Source organism: Hemitrygon akajei, chromosome 22, assembly GCF_048418815.1.
Source record: "Hemitrygon akajei chromosome 22, sHemAka1.3, whole genome shotgun sequence".
In the NCBI taxonomy this organism is placed as follows: domain Eukaryota; kingdom Metazoa; phylum Chordata; class Chondrichthyes; order Myliobatiformes; family Dasyatidae; genus Hemitrygon; species Hemitrygon akajei.
Window position 1 is genome coordinate 32,917,009 of NC_133145.1, and position 16,203 is coordinate 32,933,211.

At 39.0% G+C, this 16,203-nt stretch overlaps 1 protein-coding gene across 6 annotated transcripts in view; it reads right to left on the reverse strand.

The window, feature by feature from the left end:
• Positions 1-16,203, reverse strand: part of LOC140714604 (myosin-10) — a 174,143-nt gene that overhangs the window by 129,905 nt on the left and 28,035 nt on the right. For all 6 annotated transcript variants that reach the window (XM_073025938.1, XM_073025936.1, XM_073025934.1 and 3 more), the window contains exon 3: positions 9,994-10,150. In XM_073025938.1, the coding sequence (XP_072882039.1) occupies positions 9,994-10,150 (157 nt within the window). The remainder of the gene's footprint in view (positions 1-9,993; positions 10,151-16,203) is intronic.

A 16,203-nucleotide genomic window follows, 5' to 3' on the forward strand; every position in this document is an offset into this window, starting at 1 on the left:
CAGGGATCTGATCTGGGAGCCCTGCTCACTGTGAGTTTTATAGATGAAGGATGAGGAAGTAGTGGGGGGGGGGGGGGGGGGGAGAAGAGAAGCTGTTAGTAAGTTTGCAGATGACACAAAAGTCATGTGCAAAAGGTCATCACAGGTAACGGTGAGACAGAGTGCAGAGCTCAGCTTAGAATTGGCAAATTGAATTCAATCAGTAGAGTGAAGGGATACACTTTAAAAGTTTGAACTTAAGGCAGAGTACAAGCAGGGTTGTCAAGTGTGGAAGAATAGAAGGATCTTGAGGTTCAAATCCACAGATCCCTTGGAGCTGCCACACACGTTGATAGGGTGGTTAGGAAAACCTCATGTGAGCTGGCCTTCATATGTCAGGGGATTGAGTTCAAGAGCCACGAGATAATGTTGCAGCTCTAAAACCCTGGACGGACAGAACTTGGAAAATTGTGTTCAGTTCTGGTTGCCTCATTACAGGAAGGATGTGGAAGCTTCAGAGGTGGTGCAAAGATTTAGTTAAATGTTGCCTGTATTACAGAACACGTCTTATGAGGATAACTTAAACAAGCTAGGGCTTTCTCTTTTTGGAGGATGAAAGGTAATGTAATAGAGATGTGCAAAAGGCATAGAGAGAGTGGACAATCAGCACATCTTTTCCACAGGGTGCCAATGGCTAAGAACAGTGGACATCCTTTTAAGATGTGGAGGTGGTTTACAGATGTCAGAGAGAGCTTTTTAAAATAAAGCTGGTATATTTAGTGCCTGTTAAGGGACCATGTGATTAAAAGTAAAATGGAGGGTTACAGGCTGTGTAAAAGGGAAGGGTTAGAGATTGATAGCACAACATTGTGAGCCAAAGGGCCTCTACTGTTTGATGTTCTATGAAATTCATATGCCCATGGTATGAATTAAACTTGTTAACTTCACTCATTCAACACATCATTTAAAACAATTGTTTATAGTATTTAGATTATCAATGTGAGTTAGCATTGCTCAAAAAGCTATTTATTAAATTGACTACAAATGACAAATTACATATAGCTTAAAATAATTGTATTCATATTTCTATTAGAAATTTAACTGCCACGTCTTTCAGCCTCAAGTTAATGTAATACTACAAAATTTTCCCCACACGACCAAATTTAAAACTAGATCTATAAATAGCCTAGTATTTCCTTATTGACACACTTCAAAAACAGAACTATCAAATCTTTAAAATTATAGGGGATACATATCTGTAGCAGCTGCATTAATAACAACTGAAAGAGACTTCATTTACTGAATGTAAAATGGGCATCTCTCACCATTTCTTTGGCTATGCATCAGGATTCCAAACAGACCACAGGATAACACAGCACAGATATGTAGGAAGATTATGGAAAGTATGGAAGCAACAGGGTAGTTATAGCAGGCAACTTTAACTTCCCCAATATTGACTGGGAGTTATCTAGAGCCATAGGCTGAGATAGGGCATAAATTGTTCGATATGTCCAGGCGGGTTTCATTACAGTCTAAGCAGGGAACAGTCATCTTGACTAAATTGGGAAATCAACTTGGCCAGATGATAAAGTTGGAGTGTATTCAGTTGGAGCATATTTTGGAAACAATGACCAGAACATTAAGCTGCAATAGTTATGAACAAGACTGGACCCCAGTGGGAAGTGCTCAACTGGGGAAAGACCAACTACAAGAGTATTAGGTAGGTGTTCTGGAGAGCAAGATCAGGAGGGAGTATGCTGATATTTTATCCATGTTATTGTCAATATGGTACGCCCACGGGGACTGATGGAATCTATCTCATTATTGATAGTAAAGAGATTAAATTGCTGGGGCATTAACAGGTCTGAGTATCCTCCTTAGCTACAAGTGACATCCAAGTAGAGAATAGCCAACAGTGTTTCTTTGTTTAAAAATGGCAATATTCAGGAGGTTGTAAATTGATGAGTGGTAGGCAAGTTGCTGACCATTCTTAGAGATAGGATTTATACAAGTCTGGGAAAGTATGGGTTTACTATGCAGTCAGTATGGTGTCATATGCAGGAGGTCATGCCTTAGGATTTTTTGGGAGCAGGTGATGATGAATGAGGCTAGAACAGTGGGAGTTATCTACATGGACTTTAAAGCATTCAACAAGGTTATTCATGATAGGCCAAGCACATGGGATCTATGAAGACCTGGTGCACTATAGCTTTAAAATTGACAGCCATTGAAGACAGTGGGAGTTGGTGGAGTGTCGTCAAACTGACTGGAGAGCTGTGACCAGTGGTGTTTCACAATGGTCAGTGCTGATTTAATGATCGACTGGGATAAAATGTAAACGTTAATTAGCAAATCAGTAGATGAAAAAGTTGGGCTCATCAATAATGTGAAAGTTTAAAGGATTCAGCAGGATATTGATCAGCTCAAAATATGGGCAGAAATGGCTGATGGAATTTAATTTGGTTGAGTGAGGCAATGCAAGACAAATTTCTTTGGGGTTTGACAGAAAATAAGAGGACATTTCCTTGTGGAAAATCTAGAACAAGGATCAAGATCCTAAAAAGAGGCAAAAGTTCTAACAATGTCAAAAGTTTGAGATCTCATGATTTCTTTTAGCATTCTGAATTTATTTTAAATTCGGAGGTGGAATCTTGAGAAGCAAATGGGCAACAAGATCCTGGCAAGTAGGCATGAATGTGCAAGTTACAAGATTAACATTATTGAATGACAGAATAGTCTGGAACAGCAAAGTGCCCCCAGCTCCAAAGTTCCTACAGGACCAGCCCTCAAGCCAAGTTGGCAATTGCCAATTTTCAAAAGATCAACTTCTTACATGTATATTGAAACAATGAAACTTTGTTTGTGTCAAAGACCAGATTGCACTGCCATGTTTTAACCAACATAGCAGGCCTAGAACTCACATCTCTGGAAACCAGATCACCTGGAGGAAATCTATGTGATTGCAGGGAGAACATAGAAAATACTTGAGACAGTAGTGGGTATAGAAATCAAAATTGACACTAGTCTGCGGAAAACATTTCACCATTTCTCAAAAATTACACATAGACTCTGCAAGCTTACTTTATGAAATCAATTCATGTACCCTTTGCTTCTTCACATTTTACCTTAATCTTTGAAGAGCTTAAAAGAAACACATGCAACACGTGGGTCAACCAGACCCTTCATTCCCAAAGTGGGCAATATCATCCCTCTGGGCGTAGTGAGTGTTTATAGGGGGCAGTGGGAGTGCTCAGTAGCGGGGGGGGGGGGGGCGCTGAGGAATTACAGGCTTAAATGATTTATTATAAGCATTTGATCCTCAGTGCCTTAACACCTCATCTCTTACTAACACACTCTCAGACTTCGCTTGAAGCATATTATAGTTGTTGAAAAGCAATGAGACACTTCCCATGTGGACTCCATTTCATGTTCAATATTTATTGCTTAATTATTACTTTTATACTTTGATAATAAATTTACTTTGAACTTCTATTTGGCATATGAGAAATCTGGACTGAAGAAATAATATTATTTTAGGCCCGGCCTTCACAGTATTGCTTATTACTGTAGTATAGTGTTAACTAGTACAATTCCCATAGTCTAATCAGTGACACACTCGTGAATTTGCGCACGGTGTACAATGGGGTAAAGTTTGGAATCTGCCCTTTTGAATGGTCTTGACCATATTTCTCTAGCCCATAGCCCAACTGAGACATCGCTGACCCACCTTATGTACCTCAAGGCAGAGAGCCAGGTTTTGCCTGAGCTATGACATCATAACATTCCCCTTTATTGTTCAGAGCATTTGAGGTTGGACTTACACAATTGGCTATTCACAGTGTTCATCAATCCTTAGAAATGACAGAAGCAAACCAAATAAAAATGTACAGAGTAGAGTGTGGAGCATCTGAAATGTGGATTTTTACCAGCACCAACAGCAGCCAATGTGTCCATTGTGTGGAAAATATTTTTCCAAATGAGCAAGCACTTGAAGAGAATACACACTGATTAAAGCAAACGAGAACTCGGTTTATTTTCAGTCACATCATGAAAACCTTCAGAAACAGAAAACACTTCAAAACACGCTTGCCAGAACGCCATAAAAAAGTGATGGTTTGCATCATTTGCTTCATGAAAGATCAGAGCATGGCTCAAGTTGCTGTTTGCAAGGGGGCTAAAAACACAAGGAGTCATCAATATTTTGGGTTGTTGAGCAATTTTTCAAAGAAAGGCATTCCGCTCATCAACATCCTTGGTTGTGCAACAGATGGGTGCCTTCAATGACAGGATGCCACTGCAGGGTTATTACTTTCTTGAAATAAAGTTGTTCCCAAAATATTTACCATACACTAACTCAGACACCTTGTCACAAAAAAAGCCTAAGTGATCAACTGCACAAATAATTAAATACCGTTATCACAGCTGTAAACAAAATCTAGTCCCATGCTCTCAATTCAACCATTTCAAGAACTCTGTATTGAGAATGAAGCTTGAACGTTTGCTGTTGCACAAAGTCCGATGGTTCTCAAAAGGAAACTGACCAAGGTTCAATTATGTGCTTTTGAAACTTGTAAAATGTTTTGAAAGCTCAAATGCTTCATTCAGTAATCAACTCAATATTAGGCACAGCACTGCTCATTTGTCAAATTATTCACCACGTTTAATGAAATCAATCTTCAATTGCAAAGAAATGTGGATCTTATCAAAGTCAAATCGGTTGTCTCCACATTTCTGTCCAAAAGTGAAACATTGGCCATTGGGACCTTCTCCAGTTTCCGAACCAGAGTTGGAAGAGAAAGAAATATCAGATGATTGTTGTCAGGTATATGTGCCTACCTGGGTGAGCTGCATGAAGGCATGTCAAATTTTGGGATTTTTCTCTCCATCCAAATTCCAGATTGGGTAATAAATCCATTCCTGAACACTTATAAAGAGGAATTAACAGAAAGGATGAAGAACTGATGACTACAAAATGACTGAGCTAAAGCAGAGGTTTTAAAAAAAAAATCAGACTTTTGCTTGCAGCAAGAAATCACTTAACCCTATCCTGCATTAAAAAAGGACAAGATAATCCTTTGGGCCTTTCCAACACAATATTTAGTGCAATTGCCTAACTTCCTTCAAGGAAGCAAAATAGATTGCAAATCGGATGTTGAATAGTTGATATCACTGAACCAAGCCCATCCATCTCATTGAAATGTGAAAAAATAACAGTGAATAGTTGGACTATTAATGCATACTCCGAAATGGTTGAAAATTCTTTACAATGAAATCATTTTATTTGTAGATTTTTGAAAAATTTTTGCAACTGCTAGTCACTGCTTTGAATTTGCAGTTCATATTTTCTTTCACTGTGCTCACAAATCAAAATTCTTCAGTTCTTATGTCATGCCAGAAAGGAAGACAAGGTACTAGGGATGTGGTCTGGGAACTAAGGAAGCGGTAACCCAAAAAAGTTTCGGAACCATTGAATTAGAAGATACTATCATTCTATCCTAAGATTAGTGATTAGACTTTGCATACGATACAGTACTGAATGCCATTTATCCTTTGATGCCACTAAACCTCAGCTCTAATCCAGTTGCTGTTTTTCAAATTAAAGAAACCAAACCCCTTTAGTATACAAATTAGCAACATAAAGGACCCAAAAGACTATTTTCACTTTAAGCTCTCATTTACTTTCAACCAAAAAAAAACTAAGGCTTCTTCCTCTCTCTGCCCCCTTTAAGAATGGGGACTTTTAAAAAAATGGGCATTCACAGAATTAAAATGGTGCAGAAGTGACCAATTTGGGTGCACTTCCACTTCAACTCCAATGTCCTACATTCACAGAAAGCCCAGCAAATTTTCCTTTACCTTCCCACTTCCCTACTGAATGCCTTCTTCACAAGTAATGACTTGTATATGAAAAGCGTTTCCTTACATCTGCCTGCTTACGATTAAAATTCGAGGTCCTATTCCCGCTCAATCCACAAACCAAATTCAGTTTTGAAACTGAAAAGTTTTTGTATAGAATCACCATTGTACATTGTCAGCATTATTCAATGTTTATTGCAGCCAGCTAATAAAGCTTTCCTCATTACTGTACAAGTATTTAGAGTCTACTTTCCATTTTAGTTTGCTTCTTCCAGTTATTCACCCAGAGCAATGCAAGCAATTGTTACTGAAATATATTCAAGTTAGTGCCTTGTACAGATTTTTGGTTTTGTTACATTCAAGTACATTGTTATAAATAACTGGCCTTTCCTGTTTACTACGACAGAACAGTTGCTCTCTTCACATAAAATCAGCTGTGTAGCTATTCTACTAACTGTGCTGGAACAGGGCATAACGCTTGGTTGTGCTTAAATTTAATCTGGTAATTTCATGGGACTCAATGTATTTATATCATTAATCATGAAAGTACAAGAAATGCATCATGTGAATTATGTTATCTTATGTTCATTATCTTTGGGATTCATCAGCTACTTCAACCACAGTTCTACACAGCCCAAAATGTACTTTTAGCTTCCAGTGCCCAAATGTGGGATAAAGTGAATTTGTATCCTGATGGCCATCTAGAATACCATTTCACTATCCCTGATGCTGAAAAGTATATATAACTGGAGCACAGTCCATTTGTAATTAGTTAAAACAAAAGGATCATTCACTTCAAGGATGAGAGGGTTCTAGTGGAAGAAATGTTACTGGAGAAACCATGTGAACCTGTTCAAAGAAAACCTAATGTAAGGTTATTTAACCATGTTAATTTCCTAACCAGATGAAATTGTACTCAATTTCAGAACTCGAGTCCAGAACCCTGATTACTAGTTCAGCTGTAATTTAACTGCATGGCAAGAACTCCTCTCACCCAGATAGACTAACGCAGCTGCCTACCAATAAAACAATCACAAAATTCATCACAAAAGGATTAGTCTAAAACTAACAGTTAGTCTCTTGTAGTGAACCCATATTATGCAATCAGTTAGCAGCTGCTGAAAGTCCATTTTGCTTAACTATGCAACAGACTTGACCACCTGGCTTGTCTCTACTCAGTCTTGAAACATAAGGAAACAAGAAACTCGGTAACCGTGATATAACCTCTAAACAAAACAACCATTATGCAGTGATTTAGGATTACATTAACAGTCAAATGTATGGTTCACTTCCAACTTGTAATGCAATTGCAGTTACAATACGTTTGATGTTCAACTGTTCAAACATTTAACAGACTAATTTGTGCTATTTTAAGCATTGCCGGTTTAATCAAATTTCGTTCTCAATGTACATACGAATTATTCACATTTAAAATTGCATCACAACCAGCAGTCAAAGTGGGCAAACCATAATGAGGAAAAAAGTAATTTACAAAAAATTCCTGAGTAGAGAATGCTGCCAAGTTCCTGATCGTCTTCTGGCATGCCTCCATTCTCAAACCAACTAACAAAGTTCAATAACTGAGTTGGCCTTAGATTCATTCAACTGATGAACTATGCCTCCTACACCCCTGTATTCATTATCTAGAAAATACGCAATGTAAATTCACACAAACTTAACTTGTCAATAACCTACTCCATCACAAGCGATCAGATGCATAGGCTTGTACAGCTTTATTATTGGTTCAAGCTTCCCAGCGATGAACTGCCACTTTTCCGTGATGAACTTTCGTTGGGAACTTGCCTCAACCAACACTTTACAGTAGCCACTGACTCTTCAGTGAGCTTCCCCCCACCACCCTTATCTACCTAAAAAAAATAAATCCTGCAAATCATTTTCTTTTTACTGTCTTCAAATGGGTAGAACAGATAAGCAATTAAGAGATACATGTGCAAAAATGTGTGCCGGCCATTTTGATAGAAAACTAAATTTAAATTTTTAAAATAAAGTATTTTTATACAGGTGTGCTCATTATGTAAACACCCACAGACAACAAATAATTAAGACAGCAAATGGCACAGTGGCCTTATTACAAAAGAGCTGAAATACAAGTTTTGATAAGAATTTAATTAGATTTCAGCAAGACTACACTGTACAAGGCATGTGTACAGATTTGGTCTTCATACATCTTAGCCTTAGAGATAAATGTAGATTTAATACTGGTTCCTGGAAAAAAGGTGCAATCTGGCAAGTAATTGAGTTTAGCAAAATGAGAGGCGCTCTCATTAAGGCAGTCAAAATATGGAGTGGGATTTAATCGGAGAGATACCAAAAGTCCTTTGTTTCAGCTCCCCAGCTATAAGCAAATGGGGAATAATTTCAAAATAAGAGAACAGTCTTTAGACCAAAATGGTAACATTTCACTCAAGATTGCAAATATTTGCAGTCTATTTTAAATAGTTGTGTACATCAGTATGTTCAAGGACACAATCAATACATTTTTGGACATCAAAGATGAGACAGTTGAGTAATTTTCAGACATAGCATTCAGCCATGTCATAAAAGGTAGAGTAGAGGAGCTAGATTGCCTACCTCTAATCCTGAGCAATAATGGGGGTGGGGGGGTGGGGGGGGGCACAGCAGTACCAGCCTGGAAAACCTGCAAGGCCCTGGTGTAAGTGTGGAGTCCAAAAGGTCCCAACTGTGAGCCAAGTTCAGAAGGGTTAATCCTGAATTGACTTGACACTACATTCACTCCAGTGGTTCATTTGGCTTTAAATCCCAACTACAAGAATGAATGGAAGTTTTTCCTGCTGACGAGGCCAGACTTTGTGGAAGTATCTTAATCCATTGACTCATTCTTCTCCCTTCTCAACCCACACTTCCTCCATCAGCTTAGTTCTTAGACTGAGTAGGTGCTCATACATGTCATCACACTCCTTGGCTACAAAAGTAGCATTAACTTGGATTTTAAAAAAAAATTATACTAACAGAAATTCTGCAACTTTAGATAAACTGCTCACTCTCCATCTTTTGTCTTCCCCACTTACCCAGTTCCTCTTAAACAAACCCCAACCCTCCAAACACCCCATTTGTCATCCACCATTACTCTCACTCCTCCCATTGCATCAAGTTCCCCATTTTCCCATCTGCTCACCCCACATCTTATACTCACTCTTCCCACAAGCTGTCCATCATCCCAACTCACCAGGCTCCACATATCACTTACCAATGGCTCATCCCATCACTTCCCCTTTCAGTCCAGGTGAAAAATTCTGACCCAAAGTATCAAGAATCTATTTCCCTCCACAGATGCTCTCTCATTCACCGAGTTTCTCCAGCATCTTATTACTAGACTAGCAACCAAATTCAACAGTCCAGTCTAATAGTCAAGTTCCACTAAAGGATTAAGCCCTGCAAGGCGTCACACCACAGGATGTACCGCACATTGGACAGGGTAGATGTACAGCTGTCCTGTGGGGGCGAGCTCATCTGCTTGTCAAAAGTCACTTCTGTCATTGCCCGAAACGTCGACAATGCTTCTTCTTATACATGCTGCCTGGCCTGCTGCGTTCCACCAGCATTTTGTGTGTGTTGTTCTGTCATGACTGATTAGCTTACATACTGCAGCTGCTTTTCCCATTGGTTGGCTACCTAGTGTCAAGTTTCAAATATCCTGGGTATAAAGGCCAACACACGGGAGCATCTTTCTTTCCCCCTTTGCCCAAGGCATGTCACAAAACCATTGGGGAAGCATGCTACACACATGCTCTTAAGTGTCCATTGGATATTTAGTTCTGTAGTCTGTGCAACTTGAGGAAATAGACATTTGGTTGAATTTTTACTGTCTGTAAATAAATGATTATACCAATTCGCAATGTTTTCTGTCTCACTCACCAAACCCATAAATCAGCTTCAATGTTACAGTAGCCCATGGCTTTTGGGAAAAACTCCCCCTCTCCCTCCACCAAAATATAAGCAGTATGTAATGTAAAAAGGAAACCCACTTTAAGGCAAAGATAGATTGAGATATTTATAATCTCTAACCCGGACTCCTTCCATTGTGCAATTTTGAAAAAGCTTACAAACTCAATACAAATGACACGATGAATTTTATATTACTTTTTCTACTCCCACAAATCCAGATTTGCATCTTACCCTGCAACATGCTTCTGTAAGCACTTTCAGAGATGGCATAGATGTGTGGAGGCATCTCATGTCGCTTTTTCCCTCTGTACATGTCAATAATCTGTTCTGCATAAATGGGAAGATTCTTGTATGGATTTATCACCACACAGAACAGTCCAGAGTATGTCTAGGAAGAAAACAGAAACCATTAGATTGCTTCTTAATAGCATTAAGATCAAAAAATATTCTAGCATCAAGAATCGCAAACATAATCTGTAAAATCCTAAATGACTGAACTTCATATTCTCACACTTCCCTTTCAAAATATGCAGGTTAGAGAAAACCATTTGCTCTTCAGCATTTTATTCAGTGGACTTACTGAAACTGGACTTTTAATATTCTGAAATTCCAAAATCCAGTCAGTTTTTCACAATTATCCACATTGCAAGTAACCATCAAAACTTCTAGATGAACAACCCGTTGCCATTCTCTGAACTTTGGACTGAGCTCCAAGTTGAAGCTGGTATTAACTCAATACTGCTTTAACTATCGGCCAACTGGGGCAATAAATTCTATGCTGCCATTCTCAATCCTGATGAAGGGTCTTAATTTAAAAGATCAACTGTTTATTCATTTCAATAGATGCTACCAGGCCTGCTGAGTTTCTCCAGCAGTTTGTGTGTGTCCTCTCAATCCAGCTTATGTTTTTGATCTTGTTATCCAGGAGAATGAACTTATTTTGGCAAGTCTATTTTCCACAATAACTTTAGGAAGAGTGCAAATCTTCCAACGTAATCTGCTGTTTTAAGGAATAAACAGCATCTGTTTTGACCAACAATCAGGCAAAAGCCAAATTCACCTTTCATCTTTGTTCAAAACCTTCTGGAAATCCACTACTGGAACTCAAATAGTGCAGGAATTGTAGCTCCAACAAGAGGAAAACTGTCAACACTTGCCATCATTACTCTAAAAGTGAGAGCAACTCCAACCTCTGCCAATATGCAATGCAGTTAAGATCACAAAATCTAAACCTGCTTGCTAAACATTGCACTCTTCCTCAGTATGTGCATAGTGCAGCAATTTGGAACAGTCTTCAAATGTTTAATATTGCTGCTATAAAAATCAAAAGTTAGTTGAGCATGGTGTAACAGAATACAAATAACTAACTGCTACTTCGATTTCTGCCCTTTGATTTTGAAAGAATGTCACTCAAAGCACGTTATAGCCCTGCATTGCACACTGAATTCTATTTGAAGACTCCTTAACCAGATTGATAAAGTCACTGCTGCTCAAACCAGAAAGCAAAACTCATGTTGCATGGGTTGATTAACCTTCATGTAGTGGTTTCTGTGAAATCAGTATTCAGCAAATGAATGGCAAGGTCACAAGTCTTTCCTCCCCCAATTCTCATCAGTTGGTATACAAAAAAGCCTTTATTGAGTAATAATGGAAATAACTTGGAGTTTCAGTCACAGGACAAGATTTTTTTTGGGTGACATTGGGGTGAAGAAATGATAATCATACAACTATTTGTTTTACCCCACCTCAGGGAAGCAATACAGGATTCGCTCACATCACACACAACCGCATGGTTCCAGAACACATCCTTCACAGTCAAAGAGAGCTCACAAACACCTCTACTGAAGACAGCATGCTCAGATGCATGGTAGAGAGCATCCTGCCAGCTGCAGTTTCTGTACAGTGACATAGTCAAGACTACCCAGCGCATCACTGGCACCAGCCTACCCACCATCATGAACATATATACAGAAAGGTGCAGGAAAAGGGCCAATTACATGAAAGATCGCACACACCCAGCTCATGGACTATTTTTCTTGTGCTACGTTGGATCTGGAGTAACCACTTCTTTCTGGCTGCTCATCACAAAGGCATTCTGGATTTGCTCAAATTCACACTCATGGAAGATCCTAGGCTTCAAGTTTATCTTGCAGACCGATTCCCAAATTCTCATTCTGTTGTGCCCAAAAGTCTAAACTCAGCCATTTATGTACTTCCAGGTGTCTTTGAGGGGTTTGCATTGGAATCCAATCATTAAGAGCAAAGTTGGAAGCTGCTCTCCAGCATTTATGCTGGGAAAATCTGCCCACTGGACAGGCACCACATAAAAACTGGCACAGGAGCAGCAATTCCATTTACATCAATGGAAGAGGAATCTGTGCAAGTGAGCTAATATTAACTCAATTTAAAAACAAAGATCTAAATTGTAACCATAGATTTTTTTTAAAAAAATAAAAGTGTGCAACTTTTATTTGAGCATTTTAGTTTTTAAGCAGTTTTTGACAACTTGGACATATGACCAAGCCAGCAGAGAAAAATAGAAATGAATACAAAAAACCTCTGCTGCCAGATTCAATTCAAACTTAAAATCAATAAACAACATTCCTGGAACTCACTCTCATTTATAGTATACAGTGGCATGCAAAAGTTTGGGCACTCCTGGTCAAAATTTCTGTTACTGTAAATAGCTGAGTAGAAGATGAACTGATCTCCAAAAGTCAAAGATGAAATATTCTTTTCAACATTTTAAGCAAGATTAGTGTATTATTTGTTTTGCACAATTTTAGAGTGGGGAAAAAAGGAAAGGAGCACCATGCAAAATTTGGGCACCCCAAGAGATCTGAGCTCTCAGATAACTTTTACCAAGGTCTCAGACCTTAATTAGCTTGTTAAGGCTATGGCTTGTTCACAGTCATTGTTAGGAAAAGACAGGTGATGCAAATTTCAAAGCTTTATAAATACCCTGACTCCTCAAACCATGTCCCAACAATCAGCAGCCACGGGCTCCTCTAAGTAGCTGCCTAGCACTCTGAAAATTAAAATAAATGCCCATAAAGCAGGAGAAGGCTATAAGATAGCATAGCATTTTCAGGTAGCCCTTTCCTCAGTTTGTAATGTATTTAAAGAAATGGCAGTTAACAGGAACAGTGGAGGTCAAGTTAAGGTTTGGAAGACCAAGAAAACTTTCCAAGAGAACTGTTTATAGGATTGCTATAAAGGCAAATCAAAACCCCTGTTTGACTGCAGAAGACCTTCAGGAAGATTTAGCAGACTCTGGAGTGGTGGTGCACTGTTCTACTGTGCAGCGACACCTGCACAAATATGACCTTCATGGGAGAGTCATCAGAAGAAAACCTTTTCTGCGTCCTCAACACAAAATTCAGCATCAGAAGTTTGCAAAGGAACATCTAAACAAGCCCAATGCACTTTGGAAACAAGCCCTGTGGACTGAAGTTAAAATAGAACTTTTTGGCTACAATGAGCAAAGGTATGTTTGGAGAAAAAAGGGTGCAGAATTTCATGAAGAACACCTCTCCAACTGTTAAGCATGGGGGTGGATCAATCATGCTTTGGGCTTGTGTTGCAGCCAGTGGCATGGGGAACATTTCCCTGGTAGAGGGAAGAATGAATTTAATTAAATACGAGCAAATTCAAGAAGCAAACATCACACCATCAGTAAAAAAGCTGAAGATGAATAGAGGATGGCTTCTACAACAGGATAATGACCCTAAACACCTCCAAATCCACAATGGACTACCTCAAGAGGCGCAAGCTGAAGGTTTTGCCATGGCCCTCTCAGTCCCCTGACCTAAACATAATCGAAAATCTGTGGATAGACCTCAAAAGAGCAGTGCATGCAAGATGGCCATCAGAACTAGAAGCCTTTTGCAAGGAAGAATGGGCAAAAATCCCCCAAGCAAGAATTGAAAGACTCTTAGCTGCTACAGAAAGCATTTAGAAGCCGCGATACTTGCCAAAGGGTGTTACTAAGTACTGACCATGCAGGGTGCCCAAACTTTTACTTTGGGCCCTGCTCCTTTGTTATTTTGAAACTGTAAAAGATGGAAATAAAAAAGTAATCTTGCTTAAAATATTAAAGAAATGTGTCGTCTTTAACTTTATGCCTTTCAGAAATCAGGACATCTTTTAACTCGCTTAGCTATTCACAGTAACTGAAATTTGACCGGGCTGCCCAAACTTTTGCATGCCACCGTAGCTGAACAACCATTTGCTTAAACAGGCCAAAACCATGGGTGAAAGATATAATCAAGAGGTAATCAGGCACCACGGTGGCCTAGTGATGAGCACAACACCATTACAGTTCCGAGTTCAATTCCCGTTCTGTAAGGAATTTGTTTTCCCTAGGTGTTCTGGTTTATTCAGTCCAAAGACATACAGGTTACTAAATTAATTGGTCCTGTACATTGTCCTGTGATCAGGCTAGTGAAAAATCAGTGGGTCGCTGGGTGGTGCAGTTCATTGGGCTGAAAGGGCTGCATCTCCAAATAGGTCTGGAACCTAGAAACAAACTCAATGCACTTCAGCTCCTGAGTTTTGTTCCATTGCATCACCAGAGGTTAAACTGCACTCCACCTACACTACATTGCCATGAACATTGAGGATCCTGTCAGCTTGGGAGCACAAATACTAACTGCAGGGAAGTTTGTAATTATGTAGATCTGAGGTGCACAAGGCTCAGCATTGTCTTCAAGGTTTGAACCCTTGGCTCGTTTCTAGGTAACTACGGAAAGCTCATTTTCACATCAACAATGTGGTTGTGAAAAGAGACATTGGATTATAATGTCACATTTATTCAGGATTAGAGCAAATTCCATGCTTGCTCCAGTGTGTGTTAGCTGAAAGATATTTCACATCAACTTTACCAGCAGTTGAAAGGAAGTTAGGGACAACTTTTCTAAATATTGGTGGGAAGAGCACCAATCTGCATCAATCACTGTTTAACTGGTTTATATGACAATAGTACTCAAGTATTTAAAACTTGTTATGGGACAAATTTAAGCAGAGTGCAAAAATAAATGCCTGATCACCCAAAATTATGGAAATGCTGTCAGCCTAAAACTACAGTAGGTACTTTGATAGCTTTAGGTTTCTGCTTGGTCACTTCAAGTACACGTTTAGATCCTGGTTGTGGAGTTGAGCTCCTCTCCTTGACTTCTGGCGCACTGAGTGGCAACTTTGCTATTCCTTTAGCATTTGTCTGTGTTTTTTTTAAAAAAACAAGACCGAGTTGCTAGCTCAATGCTCAACCCAAACCCAGCATGAGGGAAAGTGTGCAAGGAGCTGGCTAGATTCAAACCCAGGACCCACTCACCACAAAGACCTGTGCAGATGCCACTACACTACCAGATGGTTCATTTAATTCCTGGGATCCAGTCTATTTGATCCTTCACTCTTCAATTAAATCAATTTAAAATTTGTTAATTGAGATATTTCACAATATTTGTAATACTATATACAAGTATGACCAAATTCACAGGCATTGAACATGTAGACAGCAGTTTGGTAAAGTGTTTCATTGCATTTAGGTGGTTAGTTAATAGTCAATTTTCAAACAGCATTTTACTACAAACAGTTTTGGCCTTTGTCAACCCTGAAGAAAATCAATTTCTTTCTTCCGTCAGCTTTACCCCACTTCGTAAAAAAATGATCCGGCAAACACCAAATCTAACTTTTTGAAAGATTTGTTCACTGAGGAAGACGTGGCACCACAAAAAAGAAATCAAACTTTGAAAAGTTAATTCGATACTCCTCCATCTTTACATCTAATATTCATAAGCAAAGCTCTTGCATGGGGGCCAGATGGACTCCTCACTGGGTCACACAGCTCAATTGGAGAAATAAGGAAACACAATTATAAAAGAATGCTTCAGCTGTCATGACAAATTTAGAACTGAAACAGGTTCTTCAGCTCAGAGCTGCAGAGTACAGCCAAAGTTTCTACCCCAAACAGGCCAAAACCAAAGAGGCAATTAACTTTGGGGCCAGGAAATTTAAACTTGGACACTTCAACTCACACACCCAAACTAGCCTGTAGATCCAAAATAAAATCAGTATTGCAGACTGCCTTTTGCAAAATTTTTGTTTGCTACATTGCTAAATACTCAGTCAGGCCATGGTTACAAACCTCATTTTTAAAGAATGTTTATACAATGAAATCAGTTTATGGTAATAGCTAACACATTTACCGTCAGAACTGCAAAGCTAGCTTAACTCATTACATCAGTTAAAAAACAAAAGCCTGACAATCAGCATTTCTACCATGGTTCAATTCCACAGACGTCTTCTTGCTAGTAAACAAAATTAAGAAAACATACCCACCTAAAAGATGTTTAAGCTGACTTACATTAAAGGCAGCACCATTGTTATAGCCTGTTTGAACAATTTGACTTGTATAGTCTCAATTCACATGTTCAGCCTGTG